Raw genomic sequence first — 20302 nt, forward strand, 5'->3', positions numbered from 1 at the left:
AAATCAAATGACACCATATTTACATGACACTAAATAGCCATTTTATGGAAGAAAACAAGCTATGACAAACAAGCTTCTGACAGGTGACAATTTGTTCTCCATTTATTGAAGGTAACATTCTAAAATGCAAATATGCTGCTATTCATCTTTTGTAAATGCTTCTCAGTGGCTTAGGTAACCAGTGACATCAAGATAAAGTCTATGATAAGGTAACTTCGTAAGATGTCCCTTCCTAACATCAGCCCTTTATCTCTCAACAGTACACACTGCCATGCTGACAGCTGCTGTCCTGCCTGGTCCTGTCTACCCTTCTGACCCACATCCAGTCATCCCAGGGTCATCCTCATTGCTTCTGCACTCACGTGTTCTTCTCTCTGCAGCACTTTCACCATAGGACATTCCAGAATTTGTGCCACAACTAACTTCTACAAAAAGTCACAAGGGTGGACATGCTCATAATTCACATGTAAGTATTATTTCTAATACTGAAATACAGAACCTCCAAAAATTATTACTACATATTTTCTTCTTGTAGTATGGATCATGAGATGAACCTCTTTTGGTTTAGAAAAATGTTTTCCTTTTACAATCTGATTACTAGGCTGGCACCAGTAGCTCACACCTGTGTAAGCCTAGCTACTCAGAAGGCTGAGATATAAGGATCACAGTCAAAGTTAGCCTTGGCAGGAAAGTCTGGGAGACTTTCATCTCCAACTAACTACCAGAACACCAGAAGTGGCACTGTGGCTCAAAGTGATAGAGCACTGGCTTTGAGCAAAAGAGCTCAGGGACAGCACTCAGGTGGCCCTGAGTTCAAGCACCAAAACCGACCAATAAAAAATCCTGATTACAAGAAAAAAAAAAAAGAAATGTACTCGTTACCTGCCCATGTTTAAAAAAAAAAATCCTGATTACTAGGATCATTTATTTCCTGGTTGAATACATGGTTGATGATGAAACCCTGGTGAAATCTTGAGTTGGTAGGGGCCAGATGTGTATCAATTCACCATCAGTTTGTTTCATTTTATCCTCTCAGAATTTATCTGTCTTCCATTTGAAATATAACAACACTGAGTATGCAGATAAAAGACTGAGCTTTTATGTAAAACCTAAGTACTTTCTGGAGCCTAAACTGCTAAGTTCATTGCTCCTAAAATAAACTGAAGGCAATTAAAATAGTATTAAGAATAAATAGCCAGCCGGGTGCTGGTGGCTCACACCTGTAATCCTAGCTACTTCAGGAGGCTGAGATCTGAGGATCACGGTTCAAAGCCAGCCCGGGCAGGAGAGACCGTGAGACTCCTATCTCCAATAAACCACCAGAAAACCGGAAGTGGCGCTGTAGCTCAAGTGGTAGAGCGCTCGCCTTGAGCTGAAGAGCTGAGGGACAGCGCCCAGGCCCAGAGTTCAAGCCCCACGACCAACCAAAAAAAAAAAAAAAAGAATAAACAGCCATTTTACCTTTGTTCGTAAGAAGAATGATTTATCTTCCGTTTCAACAAGGTAAAACTGGAAGGGACCCTCAGAAGCCTCTTGCATAACACTCTTTAGTTTGACATGCAAATTGTCACAGAAGTCTGTAATCATGTTTTTGTAGGAGACTGACAGTCTTGGGAAAGAAGGATACAGCTGCTGGGATGTGGCTTCTCCAGAGGTCACATTGAAATCTCCATCTTGGAAAACAACTTGGTTGCTATGCATCATCACTTTGTCAAATTCAGCATATTCATTTAGGATAAGAGAAATATCATTGCGAGAGTCTTTCAAAGTACTTCTATATCTTAGTTTGTTGAGGTGGAAAGGAACAGTCTGATTTCTTTGAGAAGTTATAAGACTTCCACTGTGACATTTCTCTTTCCAAAAGGAAGAATTGTGCAGATTGCTAGGTGAGCAGTTTCTTCTCTGTGGAGTCTGCTGTCTGCTGCTGCTGGAGTGTACAATTGTTACCAGAATAGGGCTTTTGGACTCTGGGTATAAAATTGAGGCCTCAGATACTTTTGTTGAAGGGAAAGCTCCAACTTGGGCAGATAATTCTTTCCAAAAGATACTGTTAGGTTCTAAGGCAGATTGCTGAGGGTAACTATTCTTTGCTACTTTCTTTACCTCATGTGCAAAACGTAGGTATTCCATGTCTAAAGTATTCTGTGTGAGGTCCTCTGCCACCTCCCAAGTCCAGGAGCTGAGCAGGTTGACATTTGTATTTGTAGTAGAACCTGGACGGCTCTTCAGATTAGTTTTCCTTTCATCTTTGACCTCTCTTGTGACAGTGAAATTTGCGTATGTCCTGAGGATACCTTGGAAGTCAGGGATTTGGACATAACCTGGCGTGTACTTATCCTTCTTTAGGCCCATGGCCCAGTTTTTGGGAGGAATGTTTATCTCTAGCTTTGGAACTTTCTTATTATTAGAGTAGCCCCAAGCTTCATTATCTCTATTGTTTAAGTTCATGCAAGAGTCATAACTACTTTTTGCAGCATCTTCTTTTTTGCTGTCATGACTACCTTTCAAAGTACATGAATTCTCCAAACTTAATTTGGGATTTCTAAAATTAAGAGTGTCTTCATCAAAGTCTCCAGAAAGTGGCTCATAGCACATATTAATGTCCATGCTCATCTCTGTGTCTCTGACAAGGGTTTCAGATTCTGTGTAGACTCTGTGCCTCTCATTAATGCTCTTACTGACAATCTGCTCTTCAGAAACTCGACAGACAAGAGGGTCAAAGGATTCTGAAACCAAGGAATCCGAAGAATCTTTATCAATACTTTCACTGGTGTTTGCTGTGTCTTGGTCAGAAGCAGCACACACAGGGAAACCCTTACCATTCCACAGCTCCTTTACTTCACATGTTGATGCACTCTGCAACACCTGGGTTTTCTGTTCATCTTTTGTATGAGGGTGAGAATGAGGTCCCATAGTGCTGAAATCTGTGTTTTTGTCATATAAATCAGCTTCTGTTTTAGTGTTAAGCAAATGGGCCATTTTGACTACAGATATTTCCTGTGTTGGATAGCCTGAGTTTACACTTGGTAGTCTTGTAGTTCCAACTGAGGAAAAATTAAGATTTAGAAACTCTGGGTGCATATATGCCTGTGTAACATCAGCTCCATCAGTGGCATCTATTTTCAAGTCACAGTCTTGGATATTTTTTATGCTTTTAGGGCTAGTCTGTTTGAATGGTGTATTCATTATTCCACTTAAGTGAGTTGTAGAAACCAATGTGTCTGCCAAAGACTTACTTTCAGTAATCTTCCTAGGACTAAGTAGAGGCTTACTGGACTCTAAGTAAAGGTGTTTAAAGTCTAAATTTCTGTTCTCTAAACTAACTGGCTGCAAAGAATTTCCTGATTTTGCCAGTTCTTCAAGATAAGGTTTAAAATCACCTTCATACTTGGCAACGGAGGCAGGCTTATTTAACTCTGCATCACTGCACTGTACCTTTTCTGAGAAAGCTAAAACCTCATCATGGTCACTTATGATAATACCTTCACTTGCTTTACCAGGAAGGATTACTCTACCTTTGGTACCTGGATGATCAGTTAACTTTAGAGGCACTTCAGCTGAGAGCTGAATTTGTTGTACTTGAGTTAAGTCACCTTTTCCCACTGGGTAAGTGGAATAAACAGAACAATTTTCTTTTTCTGTTATGGGTAAATCTTCCACCTCAATCTGAGAGCATTTTTTACTTTTCTCATACTGTGTACCACAAACTTTTAAATTACAGGGAGATACAGTCTGAGATGGTCGAATTTCTTCAGATGATACTGGGAAGCCAGGACTGGAAGCTGGTGACACTTCTTCAATTAGAGAATCAAATGGAATGTCAGAGTTAACATTAATTTCCTCTACAATCTCAAGGGCACAATTTTCTTTGGAAAGTATTAAAGTAACTGGTTGTACATTATCTCTTTTCTCATTACCTAATGGTTCTTCTGACATAGCAGGATGCACTGATATATCCCTGGCTAAATTCACTTCTCTGTTTTCTAGGAGGGTTGCCTCCTTGTTTGATCTAACTATTTGTTTAGCTCTACCCTCAAGTTGTAACTCCTGTAGTTCTTCTACTCTGCCAGCTGGGATTTCTTCTCTGGGACTTGTAGGTGGTGATATTGTTAGAGTCAGGTCAATATCAGATTCCTCCTCTGACAATTCTGCACTAACCTCCTCCTTATTCATAGATACACTACTTTGCTGGTCATACACTGAATTTAATGATTCCAAATTCATATTTTCATGGTTGAGGCTGCCTTTGTCATCATTCCTTAGTTCTAAAGACCCATCTAACATAGTACTTTTTGGTGGGATACAGTTAAGGGAATCTAGGGCAGCTGAAGCAGATGGTGAGCCTACTTCAACTTGTGATGGCTCTATAATCTCTTCTGAAGATATGCTAAAGAGACTTGGCGTCTTCACAAACACATCTTCAGAGTGATTAATGTCTTCATTGGCAACTGGATAACCTGAACTTTCAACTAATGATAGCATCGGTTTCTCAGTAGTTGGTGATGATATTGGAGGAGCAATCTCTTTTTGAATGAAAGACAGTTCTTCAGCAATCATCTCTTCACTTACTGAGGAGACAGAGAAGTACTTAGTGCCCTCCTGTCTAGTTGGTGCTAGAGATGGAATCTCCTGGAGACCTTGTGTTTGTGCCTTTTCCAATGAAATTATAGGATGCTTAACACTCACAGTAGGTGATATTTGCTTAATCAACTCAGTATTAAAGGTTGGAGATTTGTTGGTTATATTTACATCTGTATGTATTTGTTCATAGGTATTTTTTTCAAAAGTGAGAGTAAGTGGTTCCACATTAATCATCACACACTCCATATTCTTATCATCTACCTTTTGCAGAGAGGGCTGACATTCATTGCTTATGAGGTTACTATGCTGGGTAAGGTCAGGTATAGCACATGTGTCTGTCTGCACTGTTGTAGGAAAAGGATCACCTTTGCTTTTCAGGATGCTGTACAAAGACTTCTGACACGTCACTGCCTGACTGCTGGACCCATCACTAGTTGTGGTCAATGTGGCTTGTATGATAGTGTCATTATAAGAAGCCAATCCTGTGTTCTCAAGTGACTGAAAGGTTTTATCTTCACCAGAAATAGATGGTCCATTAGTTTGTTTACTTATAGTACCAGAAAGCACAAGATTAGAAGTCTCTAGTTTATCTGATAATTCTTGGGCTTTTTCTCCAATTAGCTGAAATGACAAAAATAAAACAAATGCTATTAATGACATTAACAATAACAGTAGTTAAATACAATCTTTTAAAATTACATGTGAACAGGGTTCACATGCTTACCTAGCATGCATGAAGAACTAGGTTTGATTCCTCAGTACCTCAAACAGAAAAGGTCAGAAGTGGCCCTGTGGCTCAAGTGGTAGAGTGGTAGCCTTGAGCAAAAGAAGGTCAGGGACAATGCACAGGCCTAAGTTCAAGCCCAGGACTTGCAAAAAATAAATAAAATAAAATAAAATTATGTGTGAACAGAAAAAGCAAATATTTTTAGTTTGTTTGAATCTTGAAATCTTAGTATCCCAGGAAGCCCAGGGCCAGTGGCTCATGCCTGTAATCCTAGCTAATCAGGAAGCTAAAATCTGAGGAATGCAGTTCAAAGCTGGCATAGGCAGGAAAGTTGGTGAGGCTCTTATCTTCAGTTGACTACCAAAAATTTGGAAGTAGATCTAAGGTTCAGGTGGTAGAGTGCTAGCCCTAGGCTAGCCTGGGACATGACCAGGCCCAGAATTCAAGCCCCAGGCCCAGCACAAAATAAAAAATAAAAGCATTTTTGTTATGGGAGGTATGGGAGGTAAGGGGAAAAGAAGGGATAGAGTAACACTGATTGGAATAAAACTGTAAACATGTGGAAATATAATAGTGAAACTTCCCCCACCATACACACTATAATCAATGTAAACTAATAAAATTCAGCTTCAACCAAATGAGACACTTAACTCAAGGACACTGAAGCATGACTTCAGCAGAACAGGCTGAGATGTCAGATGTCAGTTTTAAATTTTAGTTTTAAAGGAACAAAGCATATGCAAAGTCTTGGTAGCAAGAGTATTAAGAACTTCTGGGTAGCCTTCTTTGTATCACACTACATAAGGTAACATGTGGCCACATTCCTTTATCTCATGCTGTGGTCTGAATGAAATGCCAACTGTGGCATTTTGACATATTTATATTCAGATATATGTTCTTAGATACAGGTAAAGAGTTATGTTTCTGATCATTTAAAAAGAATTTTTCAAACACATGAAAAACTAGTGCCTGCTGAGCTAAAATATTCTTTGCATCCCACTATGCCCACAAGGACTGGTACAGTATCCAACAAGATGCCAGGAACAGCTTTGAAATACAGTCAGTACCCATAATACAAGCATCCAAAACCCAAAGATTTTTTTTTTGGGGGGGGGGGGGAAGGGTTGGTCGTGGGGCCTGAACTCTGGGCCTGGGCGCTGTCCCTCAGCTCTTCAGCGCCACTTCCAGCTCTTTTCTTTTTTTTGCTTACGTGGTGCTGAGGAATCGAACCCAGGGCCTCATGCATGCAAGGCAAGCGCTCTACCACTGAGCCACCTTCCCAGGCCCCATACATATTTTTTTATTCTAAGGCAGTAGTTCTTAATTGGGTATTCTGTATCTGCTGAGAATCACATAAATACCTTCAAAAAAAAAGCCACACATTACATGAAGTATTTTAAGATGTACACATTTTAAATATGCATGTAAGGATGCACATGAAACAAAATTTGACAGTGATCTAGGCTGTCTAGATTTGAACCCTGACGTAGCTATTTACTATGTTTCTTTAGGGAATTACTTCCTGAGTAATTTTTATGCCTTATTTTCCTCATCTATAAAATGGCTTATCACTGGTTTATCTGAGAAATCACTAAACGGAACACAATGCTCCAGAAACCCTCACAATAATGATGTTGCTGATATAAAGTTTTTCACCATTCACTAATGTTAAAGCATTATTACAGGTACTGTCTAAACTCTTGAAAAACTAGTCTATAGACAATTGAGCAAAAGTGTCAAATCAAGAGTTTGAGAACAATCTCAGCCCCCCCGTATATATATATATATATGTATATATATATATATATAATATGCATATATATATATATATATATATATATATATATATAGAATAATATATTCCAAATCCAAAAAAAGAAAAACTAGTCTACACTAAATCTGGACTATAAACTTAAAAGGGCAGATGTTTTGTCAATCTATTTCCTTAGAATGTTGTTACAAACTTCTGATCTGTTCCAGTTAAAAGTTGAATTATCTAGCCTAGCTGAACATCAGTTGAAAACAATGGAATAAAACAAAGTGTCTTCCACACTTGAAAATAGTGACCTGCAATAGCTTTTCTCCAAAATTAACTCAGATATAATCAGGTCAAGGTTTATCAAAGTTTTGTTTTTTTGGTCTGAGACAGGGACTTCAACTCAGTATCCGATGTTCTCATTCACTGGTTAATGCTTTACCAACTGAGCCATGGCTCCAACCCCAGCATTTCTAGTATTTACTATAAACATACTTGGTCCTTAAATAATACCTTGGTAAGACATGACAAGTACTGACAGTCACCTATTAAGAACAACAACAAAAAACCCCACATAGAACAAGCAATTTGCTCTAAATTGTAACAATAAGTGCATGATCATGGTGGGCTCCCACATCATTTAACTCATGTGAAGAACACATTTTCTCCAAATAATACTGTTTCAAATATAATTTTAACATATCTTCAAAATAATGGCAGCATTTACAAACTTAGTCTTACCTCATTATTACAAGAACAGACAGAATTCTGGCTCACAGAGGTACCCAAATGATGCTCTCTTGCAAATGCTTCTTTCTCTTCATTCTGTACACAGAATCCCAAGTGTCTCATAGGTGGTGATTTAATGAATGGAAGCACATTGTTAGAGGTAGGGAAGGATACTTTAGCATGACTTCTAGGTGTTTCTTTATTCTCCAATAGAGGGTCGAGAGAATATTTTTCTACATTGGAGGTCTCCTCAATTTCACTGAGTTCAAAAGATTCTAAAGTGCTATTTATAGACACGTATTTTGCTGGATTACTGTGTTCCACAACTTTTCGGGATGATGGTATGATTTTGTTTTGATTGCTGTAAAACAGAGCAACCCACATGTGAAGTAAAAGCTTTACGTCTTCCACATTTTCAGGTACATTAGAGTTCCAGGGCCTATAATTTTAGAAAAAACACAAAAACAATTCAAATATTTTAAATCTTATAAAAAACAAATGCCCCCAACACTAACCGTAAGTTTAGTACTAATTTTTATTTTTAAAATTACAGGTGCCGGTGGCTCACACCTGTAATACTAGCTACTCAGTAGGCTGAGATCTGAGGATTGCGGTTCAAAGCCAGCCTAGGCAGGAAAGTCCATGAGACTCTTATCTCCAATAAAACACTAGAAAACCAGAAGTGGCACTGTGGCTAAAGCGGTAGAGCGCTTGCCTTGAGCTGAAGAACGCAGGGATAGCACCCAGGCCCAGAGTTCAAGGCTCATGACCAACCCCCCCCCCCCAAAAAAAAATTACAGATATGAAGCAATGAATACTATGTAGTTAATTTGACAAATATTATTAAGCCTAACCCACTAATTTTAATGAGAAGGAAACAAAGAAACACAACATTTAAGTGAGTTCTTTTTGTTGTTGTTCTGTTTTTCTGGGGATGTGAACTCAGGGCCTCACACTTACTGGGCAAGATGTCTTACTTCTGAGCCACACCTCTCCAGTTTAAGTAACTTTTTCCAAACCACAAAAATCTATATGACAGAACTATGATCTGATCAGGGATCTCCTGACTCTTGGTCTGGCACTTGGCTTTTATACCAACTTTCCTTGAAGACGGCATACCTGTTTTATGTGGGTGTAATACCAATATTATTCTGGGCAATTAAGTACAACAATGCTTTTTCAGATTACATGTCTGGATATTCTGAAACCATGCAAAGATAGTGGCATTCCATGTAATAGCTAGCCATCCTTTCTTCCTGACTCTGTGCCACCAGTGATGCCTACCCCAAAGAAACATCTAAAGTCACTTTTTAAAAAAAAGTAATATATTAATAACCTCAAGCTTTAACTACTGCTAAACTCATATTTAAAAAAAAAAAAAAGTGCTACCTTGCCAAGTACCAGTGGCTCATACCTAGCTACTCAGGAGGCTGAGACCTGAGGATGAAGTTCAAAGACAGTCTGAACAGGAAACTCCATGAGACTCTTATCTCTAATCAATGACCAAAAAGTGAAGCTGTGGTTCAAATGGTAGAGTGCCAGCCTTGAGTGAAAAAGTTAAGAAATAGCACCCAGGTCCTCAATTCAAGTCCCAGTACTGGTGTGTATGCATATACACACAATGTTACTCAGTCATGCTCTATTTACATCACCTGGAAATTTGTTACTAATATAGACTATCAGACCCACCTTACCATAGATGGCACCTGCTGCTCAGTAAGATCCCTAAATGAGCTGCACAATGATGTCTGAGAAGCCTGTGACCCTGGTCACAAGATAAAAGAGCTGGGAAGGCCTAGATGCAAACCTAGGTTAGTTTTAAATCCAATGCCTGTGGCGCTGTGCTATTAACAACCCTATTATTGCCTCTCTCCTTTTACTTTTATAGCTGGAGGTACTGGAGTTTCAAACTCAGGGCCTTTAACTTGGTAGAGCTACACCCTGTAGCCGTTTTTCTTGGGTTGTTTTAGGTGCCTAGGTGTATAGCTCAGCTTATGTTCACCTACCTAGACTTCCTGTAGTTGCTAGGATCATAGATGTACCACTGTGTCCAGCTTCCTGCTAAAGAGATGAAGTCTCTCAGTTTTTGCCCAGCCAGGCTGGCCTAAACCTGTGATCCTTCTGATCTCATCCTCCCAAGTAGTTAGGATTACAAGTGTGACCCACTGGCTCTTGCTTTCTTATTTATAGAACCATTTACTCATGACTTCTACCAATCTGAATACTTGAACAAGCTAGAAGTCTTTTTTTTTTTTTTTTAATTTTAATATTTGCCAGTGCTGGGGCTTGAACTCTGGGGCCTGGTTGCTGTCCCTGAGCTTTTTCTGCTCAAAGCTAGTACTCTACCACTTTGAGCTACAGCACCTCTGGCTTTTTGAGTAGTTTATTGGAGATAAGAGTCTCACAGTTTCCTGCCTAAGCTGGTTTCAAACCACGATCCTCAGATCTCAAGCTCCTGAGTAGCTAGGATTACAGGCATGAGCCATGGGTGCCCGGCTTAGAAGTTCTTTTGTTGTTTTTTCTGGTTTGTAGTGGGGCTTGAACTCTGGGCCTAGGCGCTTTCCCTATGCTCTTCAGCTCAAGGCAAGCACTCTACCACTTGAGCCACTTCCAGTTTTCTGGTGGCTTATTGGAGACCAGAGTCTCACAGACTTTCCTGCCTGGGCTTGCTTTGAACCATGATCCTCAGATCTCAGCCTCCTCAGTAGCTAGGATTACAGGCGTGAGTCACCAGCACCTGGCAAGAAGTCATTTTTAAATGTTTCCTCTGGAACTCAGTTTGTAAAGCATTATTTTTGTATCTCACAGTATTACATTAAGATCACCAGTACTGGCAAATAAATACTGTAAAATGGAAAGCCATTTTTTTTTTAAAAAAAGGCCATTTGTAACATTAAAAGCTTTCCACATACAAGACCACTGACTTCCTATTACTCTTCAGTAAAGTGAAAGTTCAGTACACCTTCAATACTACTTTTCAATATAACCACCAATTATAAGTTTTTCTTACAACAGCTTCTTTTCTCTTTCACCAAAGTTTAGCACAGGTTTCCCATCTGACAATATTTATCTTAACAGAAAAGTCATAGGCATTTTCACTGAGTGCACTCCTACTTACCCATGTAATGCTCTTAAAATAGTTTTTTCCATTGGGTTGTTGGTATATTTACTATCTAAACTAAATTTGTATTCTGTTTCACATATGAAAGTGATCTTCAAGGAGCCATCACAATTAAGCACAGTATGAGAACAGAACTCTTTCAGGTTAGAAGTTACAAATCGACTTTTGCGCTTAATCAATGAGTCCTCAGAAAACTTCTGTAGAGGGGAAGTGTTCTGTAGATGCCGAAATGGTATGACTTTTCCTACTGGAGTTCCAGTCTCAGGGCCTTTTGTCCCATTCTTGGTAAAAGTAGGGCCTGGTAAACCTCTCTGATGTAAATGTTTCTTTGAATGTTCTGGAAGGAGCAGGGCATATGAATGTTCCACAGCAACAAAAGCATTTAGGTTTTGGCTTGTAGCTGAAGATGGTAGAGCTTCTTCAGGGAGTGCTGACTGGGCTCTGGCAGGGGCCTGACTACCAGCAACCAAGTTCTCTTCTTGGTTAACAGTTATGTCTGACTCAGAATTGTCCTTTCTATCTGAGGATGGTTTAGGCAGTAGTACACCTTTTTGACTTTTAACTCCCCTATGATATTCATGGTCAGAAGTACAACATAATAAATTTTCTTTAGAGAGTAAAACATCATTTTGTAGCAATTCAGTGGAGGAGAGGTTTCTAGGATCACATAATGGTACAGAAGAGGCAGCAGAGCTTAAAGCTAGGTCAGCTAACATATTTAGGGCCTGGGAGTCACAGATGATAGAGGAGTTTTGAGGAAGATCTTTTGGAGCATTGGAAGTACATTCTGGTTGCGCTGTATTTATGCTAATTCCATCTTTTTGACCATCTGATGAAATTTCTGATTGAAGCTGTAAAGTGGTTTCTCTTTTGGCTTCAGAATAAAATAAAAAAAAAAACATAAATATAACATTGGCTTTCCACAGAATCAAGTTTCTGTCAATACCATGTCTTAGTGAAAATCAATGATTTACATAAACATATATATATATATATGTGTGTGTGTGTGTGTATATATATATATATACATATGTAAGAAAAACCTAGAGACTGCATATTAAAATTTTGCCACCAGACTGAGATTCTTTCCAATCGTGAGGTCTATAATGTATTGACTCTGAGACAAATCGTAATGAATTTATACATTAAAAAATACCATTCAAAAATGCATGTACTGAACCACACACAAGACATACTGCAATAATGAAATCTGATTTGTGATATGTTGTAGAGGATGAAGGATAGTGATAACAGGAGTAAGAAAAAAAACCAACATATACTACTCAGTTCAAGAATCATATAATAAGGGGAAAGAAAAAAGGAGAGTCCTGCTCTCAGTGAGTTTACAATCTGGGGGGGAAGAAGGGGGAGAGACAGGAGAATATAATAGTTTTACTGGGTGTTGGTGGCACACACCTGTAATCCTAGCGACTCAGAAGGCTGACAGCCCGGGCAAGCAAGTTGATGAGAATTTAACTCCAATACCAGCCAAAAACCTGGTTATAGCTTCAGCTGTAGCTGAAGTGGTGGAGTGCTAGCTTTAAACAAAACCGAGGCCCTGAGTTCAAGCACCAGGACTGGCACACTCACACAAAAAAATAGTATTAGTTTGAACTGTGTACTCCAGTTTTTTAGAACAGCATCTCAGGAACCATTTCCCTTAATAAATGATATATTAGAAAAGTATCCAAAGTCCAAAACAGATTTTTTAAAAACTATATTGTTTTTTGTTTTATTGCTCATACTAGTGCCTGCTCATTTGTTTTTTCTTTCCCCATACAGTGCCTGCTTTCGTTTGGCTTGTTTGCTCGGCTGACCCTCTATGCCCTGAGTTATATCTCTAGTCCAGCTTTATGCTAGTTATTCTGAAGATGGATTCTGATGGACTTTTCTGCCAGAACTGCCTCAAACTACAATCTTCTAAGTCTGAGCTTCTGAGTAGCTAAGATTACAGGCATGAGCTACCAGTGCCTAGCTTACACTGATTTTTAAACAATATAATGTAATGAGATAAAGTTAGAAGTCATAAATGAGCTCATCTTTTTCAAATGGTCATCATTTCAAACTTTACTCTCTTCTATGAAAATATTACCCCTTTGCTTTATCCATGAGAGCAGAACTACTGATTTTCTTTCTTTTTTTGTTTTTGGTTGGTCATGGCAACTGAACTCTGGGCCTGGGCACTGTCCCTTAGCTCTTCAGCTCCAGGCTAGCACCCTGCTACTAAGACACAGCACCACTTCAGGCTTTTTTCTGCTTATGTGGTGCTGAGGAATCGAACCCAGGCCTCATGCATGTGGGGCAAGCACTCTACCACTGAGCCAACTTCCCAGCCCAACTATTGATTTCTGTAGATAATCAAGACCTAAACATTTGCCCCTTAAATATTTATATTCTCCAATAGTTTTCATGGATTTTCTCAGAATAATAAAAGTCTTAAGTGTTATTTTTTATTTTTATTTTTTTGTCGACCATGGGGCTTGAACTCTGGGCTTGGGTGTTGTCCCTACACTCTTCAGCTCAAGGCGAACACTCTACTGCTTGAGCCACAGCGCCACTTCTGGTTTTCGAGTGGTTTGTTGGAGATAAGAGTCTCTCCGACTTTCCTGCCTGGGCTGGCTTTGAACTGTGATCCTCAGATCTCAGCCTCCTGAGTAGCTAGGATTACAGGCATGAGCTACTGGAGCCCGGCTGAAATGTTATTATGAAAGATAAAGTTAGCAGAGATGCTAGGCAATGAATCCCTGTTGTAGGTAAGTGGACATAAGGAAAATACCAACTGGATTTCTCTTTATAATAACCAAAGTAGGTCTAAAATGAATTGATAACCTGTCTGAAAAGGCAAGTAACTAATAAAGATGTCATCAGTTAGGATGAGAAGGATTAGGGTGGGTGATATTAAATCTAACACTATACAGTGTTATTTTAAATAGGATATCCTAAAGGGGCAATGTAGAGGAAAGGGGCCCAAAGAAAATAACTGTCTTAGCACACAGGCATGTTGGAAATGTGTTTATTGACATTAGCTTCATTCCATCATTGTTAACCTTATGACTTCCATATACTTATCTCTTACTAGTTAAGCCTACTCTAAAGAATACTGTTATACTGTACTTAACACAAAAAATGGTACACTTTAGTATATATAGTCTCTCATAAAACAATTACAGACTTATTTGTAGGCTCTTAATTAAAAAATAACACAAATAATCTACCTCTATTTAAGACAGAGACAAGACAACGCCAAATTATATAAATGAAATTAGTGAAAAACTGTATCACAAACTTTGAAAAGGACAGATTATTTGTTCATTAAAAATTTGTTTTGATGACTTAGAAATTCTCATTTGATTCTGCTAATTGCAACTTAAAGTAATTAAGATGAACAATTTTCAAAATGAATCCAACATAGCCATGTTCCATCTGCCATCTTAGGCTTAACATTTCAAGTGTAAGAAACAGACCAGTATAGGTAATTAATAAAGAATCAGATTTTAAAATTAGTAACCTTAAATTTTTTTTCTTTTTTCTTTTTGTTGGTCATGGGGCTCCAACTTAGGGCCTGGGGCTGTCTTTGAGCTCTTTCTGCTCAAGGCTAGCGCTCAACCATTTTGAGCCACAGACCCATTTTCTGGTTTTGGGGAGGTTAATTGGAGATAAGAGTCTCACAGGCTTTCCTGCCTGGGCTGGCTTCGAATCATGATCCTCAGATCAGCCTTCTGAGTAGTTAGGATTACAAGCGTTAGCCACCAGCACCCAGCTGTAACCTTAAAATTTTAATGGTTTATATGGCCATAAATGCAGCAGAAATTTGTCTAGTTTTAAACATATTTTGAAAACTTAATTTTATGTGCTTTTCTGTATAAACCCAAATGAATGCTGTCAACCAATTAGTTTATAAAAGCCAATCTCATAATGTTTATAAACGAATTTGAAAGATGGAACACCAAGACATATCAAATTATTAGAAACTACTATTAAAGGGGTAGAATCTAAGGATATACCTTTTGTAGAACTAGAACTTAGATGTGTAGAGGGAAATTGCACAAGAAAAAAAACAGTGAGCTTAAGAAAAATACAAGTTAGCCAAAAGGGAAGTAATAAGTCAGGGAACAGCAGGAACTAAATAAATATGGTCATATGGTCATGTAGGGTAAGACTGTATCATGCATCCTTCAAAAACAATCACAAAAGTTCAAATTTTCCACAGAACCCAAATTATGTTACTACACCTTTTTCCCCCCCTTTTTTTTCTTGGCAGTATTCAGGATTGAACTCTAATCCTTGCACTTAGAGGTCTACAGGCACTCTACCACCTCAGCCATGCCCCAAATTATCATTTCAGGTTTTAGAACAACATGATGAGCTATGAAAAAGTCTTCAGTCATAAAATAACACTACAGGAACTTAAAACTCCCAAGCTCATCACTAATTCCACCAACAAAATAACTGTCTTAAATTCCCCACCATCTATCAGGAGTGGAAAACCTCTATCACTGTACTATTAAGAGCCATTTGGATATTTGTAACATCATTTGGGGGCCTACTTTGAGTCTTGCCTATACTTGTCTTGGCAAAGCCAGATGAAATAATAGTTTTTTGTGGCCCTTATAAAGGCCCAGATGATGGATGTTCTCCACTCCTGATCTATGTGACATATAAGAATCAAGTAGATGATGAGGAATAAAGTAGCACCAGGGAAATCAAAAAGAAAATGAATAATAATATAAAGATAGGGGCTAGGAGAGGCTAGGAAGGTGGCTCAGTGGTAGAGCACTTGCCTTGCATGCCTGAGGCTCTGGGTTCGATTCCTCAGCACCACATAAGCAAAAAAAAGAAAAAAGGCAGAAGTGGCACTGTGGCTCAAGTGGCAGAGTGCTAGCCTTGAGCTGAAGAGCTGAGGGACAGCGCCCAGGCCCAGAGTTCAGGCCCCATGACCAGACCCCCCCCAAAAAAAAATAGGGGCTAGGAGTGGGGCTTACTGGTGCAGTGTTTGCCTAGCATTCATGAAGCTGGGTTCAATTCCTCAGTACCACATTAACAGAAAAAGCCAGAAGTAGGTCTGTGGTTCAAGTGGTAGAGTGCTAGCCTAACAAAAAGAAGCTCAGGGACAGTGCCCAAGCCCCGAGGTTCAAGATCCAGGACTAGCAAAAAAACCAAAACCATAACCAAAAACAAACAAAAACCCCAAACAAATAATATAAAGATAAAAGGGAATGAAGTCTCTCTATTGGGAATCAATACAAAAGATGAAATGTCATTATAGATGTCACAGTCTGGAAGGACTGCACTATACACAGAAAAGAAACAGACCCAAGAGTAGACTTGGTGGTATATGTTCAGTTGCATAGAGGTGAAGTCTGAGGTGACCCAAGAATTTCTAATAACAAAGTTGTTTAACAGTAGGAAATAGTCACAAAGCCACCATTCAAATCAAATCAATGAAATCAATATATAAGATTCTAGATTACTGACCGCTTTATGCTTGTTTGCTTTGTAAAGGTACTGGGGTCCTCATGCTTGCTGTGCAGGCATTCTACCACTTCAACCATGCTGGATTCCTAACAGCACTCTACTTATAGTCCTCTATAAACAAACAACTCTTTACCTTTATAAATGACTACAGAGCAGACAAATCTGCCAGGTATTTGCATGTGCATTTAGGTATAAGTAAGGCTATTTATACTTTTTTTTATCTTGTAAAGATTCATGTTCAGGGCTGGGAAAGTGGCTCAGTGGTAGAGTGCTTGCCATGCATGCATGCGGCCCTGGGTTCGATTCCTCAGCACCACAGAAGCAGAAAAGGCTGGAAGTGGCACTGTGGTGGAAGTGGTAGAATGCTAGCCTTGAGCTGAAGAGCTGAGGGACAGTACCCAGGCCCAGAGTTCAGGCCCCACAACCAACCAAAAAAAAAAAAAAAATTCATGTTCAGACTCTATGCAAATTATAAACTCAGGACCCAGGCACTATCCTTGAGCTTCATTTGCTCAAGGCTAGCATTCTACCACTTGAGCCACAGCGCCACGTCTGGCATTTTCTGTCTATGTGGTCCTGAGGAATCAAACCCAGAGCTTTGTATATGCTAAGCAAGCACATTACCACTAAGCCACATTCCCAGCCCTTCAATATTATCTTTTAATACCCACTAGATCTGCATGTAGTATTTGCATTTTCAGGAAGTGTTTCTTACCAGGTTGTGGCTGCTTTCTGATTGTGGAATTCCTTTTGCCTTTTACTATATTTACCCTCTGTTTCTGTGGAGATTTCTTCACATGTGGCTTAGTTTTGACTGGAGATTTCTCTTGCTTCTTTGCCCTTTTAACTTTTGTTGCCACTGGGATATCTTTACAAATAGAACCTTCTTGGGTTTTCTCATCCAATTTGGTTTTCTGTACAAACTGTGCAGTCAGCACTTCCGCACCTTATGTAGAAGAGACCATTTTTTAAGGAAGATGAGCCCAGATGTTTATCAGCCTACCTTTTTCCTGTACTTCTTTTGTTTGGGGGAAAACTATAAAGTTTTAGCTACTTCTACAAGAACTTTTTTTTTTTTGGGGGGGGGGGGTCAACTGAGGCTTGAACTCTGGGCCTGAGCGCTGTCCCTCAGCTCTTCAGCTCAAGGCAAGTGCCCTACCACTTGAGCCACAGCACCATTTCCGGTTTTCTAAATGGTTTATTGGAGATAAGAGTCTCAACGAGTTTCCTGCCCAGGCTGGCTTTGAACCATGATCCTCATATCTCAGCCTTCTGAGTAGCTAGGATTACAAGCATGAGCCATCAGCACCCAGTTCTAAATGAACTTTTTAAAAAATAAGGTAGGGTTTTAATTCTCACATAAAGACAGGAACTTGCAACCCTGAGATACCACCTTACCCCAGTCAGAATGGCCCACATCCTAAAGTCAGCCAAGACAAATGCTGGAGGGGATGTGGAGAAAAAGGAACCCTATTATACTGCTGTGGTGGGAATGTACACTTATACAACCACTTTGGAAAGCAGTCTGGAGTGTCCTCAGAAAGCTAAATATTGACCTTCCTTATGACCTAGTAATACCACTTCTAGGCATCTATCCTGAACAACAGGAACCAGTATACAAGGACACATGCACCTCCATGTTTATTGCAGCACTGTTCACAATAGCCAGGATATGGAAACAACCCAAATGTCCCACCACAGATGAATGGATCCAAAACCTTGGTATCTATACACAATGGAATATTATGCAGTCATTAGAAAGGACAAAATAATGGCATTTGCAGAGAAATGGATGGAAGAAATCATGTTGAGCCAAGAGCAGAAACAAACAGCACATGATCTCCCTGTTAAGTGGATATGAAATCCAAAATGTAAGGTGATACGACAAAATTAACAAGACTTAAAGAAACAAAAGACTCCCACTCGGGCTGGGAAGGTGGCTCAGTGGTAGAGCGCTTGCCTTGCATGCCTGAGGCCCTGGGTTCGATTCCTCAGCAACACATAAGCAAAAAGAAAAAAGCCGGAAGTGGCGCTGTGGCTCAAGTGGTAGAGTGCTAGCCTTGAGCTGAAGAGCTGAGGAGAGCACCCAGGCCCAGAGTTCAGGCCCCACGACTGGACCCAAAAACAACAACAACAAAAAAACCCCAAAAAATTCCCACTCATCTGGTCAAATCACCACTAAATAACCCCATGCTGCTGATCACACAAATGGTATATATGTGCACACGGGAGGGAAACCAGGATGAAGACACAGAACTAGAGGGAATAGGGGAAAAACATACGGGGAAAAACATACAACAGTAGGACTCATCAGCAGTACTGGACATTGATCAAAATGAACTAAGCAACTCAATGGCAGTGATGGGAGGGAGGGAACGAGTGGAAAAGAGAGCGCTGATGCTATGCAAAACAAAAGGAATGTACATATCACTCAATGTGGAAGAATTAACTGTATTGCAAACCTCATAGAACTCATAAATGTTATAGACCACGATAGACAATTTACCACATGAAAGTTAGAATGTGTTTGTGACTTTAACAAAGCATCAGTATCCCACAATACTGTGAAATTTGGGAAATTATGTATTCACTTAATCACAATAAAGAATTTAGAAAAAAAAAGATAGGAACTTGCTACTACTTACTAAGTCTATCTTACTAGGTGAAGAAAAGTTATCACAGTATTAAGTTCATTAGACAAGATACAACTTAATATTAAAACTTTTACTGAGTGATGTTGAAAATAACACTGTACTAATTTACAGCTCTGAAAGTAGAACATTAACTATGTTTGTAAAAGCAACACACATAAGGTGATATGGTTAAATCCGTAAACACATTTTATACAGAAGACTATATATTTCTAAAGAGTCACATTATGTTATGTTACTATTTGTATACATCTAAATTTTAGTGATATCTGAGAAACTAAACATTTAAGACAGGTGAAGAGTGAAAAAAGTCTGCACTTAGTAAACATATCTTGAGGAAAAAAAAAAACACATCTTTACAAAATTATGTGCTTTTCTTCTCATATGCAACTAAGAAAATAGCTAAAAGGGAAAGTGGAGATGTAAAAATACTACTGGCTAGCCAGTCACCTGTGACTCATGCCTGTAATCCTAGCTACTCAGGAGGCTGAGATCTGAGGATCATTATACCAAGCCAGCCTGGGTAGCAAAGTCTGTGAGATTCTTACTCCCAATTAACCACCAAAAGAGCTAAAAGTGGAGCCCTTGAGCAAAAAAGCTCAAGAACAGCACCCAGGCCTTGAGTTCACGCTCCAGTAGCAGCACACACATATACATATACATATACATATACATATACACACCCCCCACCTGCTTAAACATTGCAGTTAATCTTTTAAGCGTTAAAAGCATGCCAATGCTACCTTTGACAAAATTTTCTATTAACTTTTTGTAATTTTAATTGCTCCCACTCAAAATTTAGACCCAAAATACATGAAATAATCCTATATCTGAATTTTAGCAATGGTCGGTCATGGGGCTTGAACTCTGGGGCTGGGCACTATCCCTCAGCTCTTCAGCTCAAGACTTTAGTGCTCTACCACTTGAGCCACAGCGCCACTTCCAGTTTTTTGGTGGTTAATTGGAGATAAAGAATTTCACGGACTTTTGCTGCCCACGCTAGCTTTGAACTACAATCCTCAGATCTTGGCCTCCTGAATAGCTAAGATTACAGACAGGTGTGAGCAACCTGTGCTTGGCGGCAAATATTTTTAAAGTAACATTATACAAAAAAATACTGTTTCTGATTGAGAACATTTAAGCATGAAAACAAAATAATAAACAATGATGAATACTAATGAAATGTAAAAAAAAAACTAGACCCATTTCATATCACTAAGAAAGCTCTTAGAATTTAATGTACATTTCCTTGGATCTAATTA

At 39.1% G+C, this 20302-nt stretch overlaps 1 protein-coding gene across 3 annotated transcripts in view; it reads right to left on the bottom strand.

The window, feature by feature from the left end:
• The window catches only part of Tasor2 (transcription activation suppressor family member 2), a 63057-nt gene that overhangs the window by 9951 nt on the left and 32804 nt on the right, over nt 1-20302 (bottom strand). For all 3 annotated transcript variants that reach the window (XM_069990542.1, XM_069990540.1, XM_069990541.1), the window contains exons 16-19: nt 17105-17335; nt 10912-11788; nt 7806-8232; nt 1462-5202 (exon numbers count right to left, since the gene is read on the bottom strand). In XM_069990542.1, coding sequence (XP_069846643.1) covers nt 1462-5202; nt 7806-8232; nt 10912-11788; nt 17105-17335 — 5276 coding nt within the window. The remainder of the gene's footprint in view (nt 1-1461; nt 5203-7805; nt 8233-10911; nt 11789-17104; nt 17336-20302) is intronic.

Source organism: Dipodomys merriami, unplaced genomic scaffold, assembly GCF_024711535.1.
Source record: "Dipodomys merriami isolate MVZ:Mamm:240054 unplaced genomic scaffold, mDipMer1.0.p SCAF_4, whole genome shotgun sequence".
Lineage (NCBI taxonomy): Eukaryota > Metazoa > Chordata > Mammalia > Rodentia > Heteromyidae > Dipodomys > Dipodomys merriami.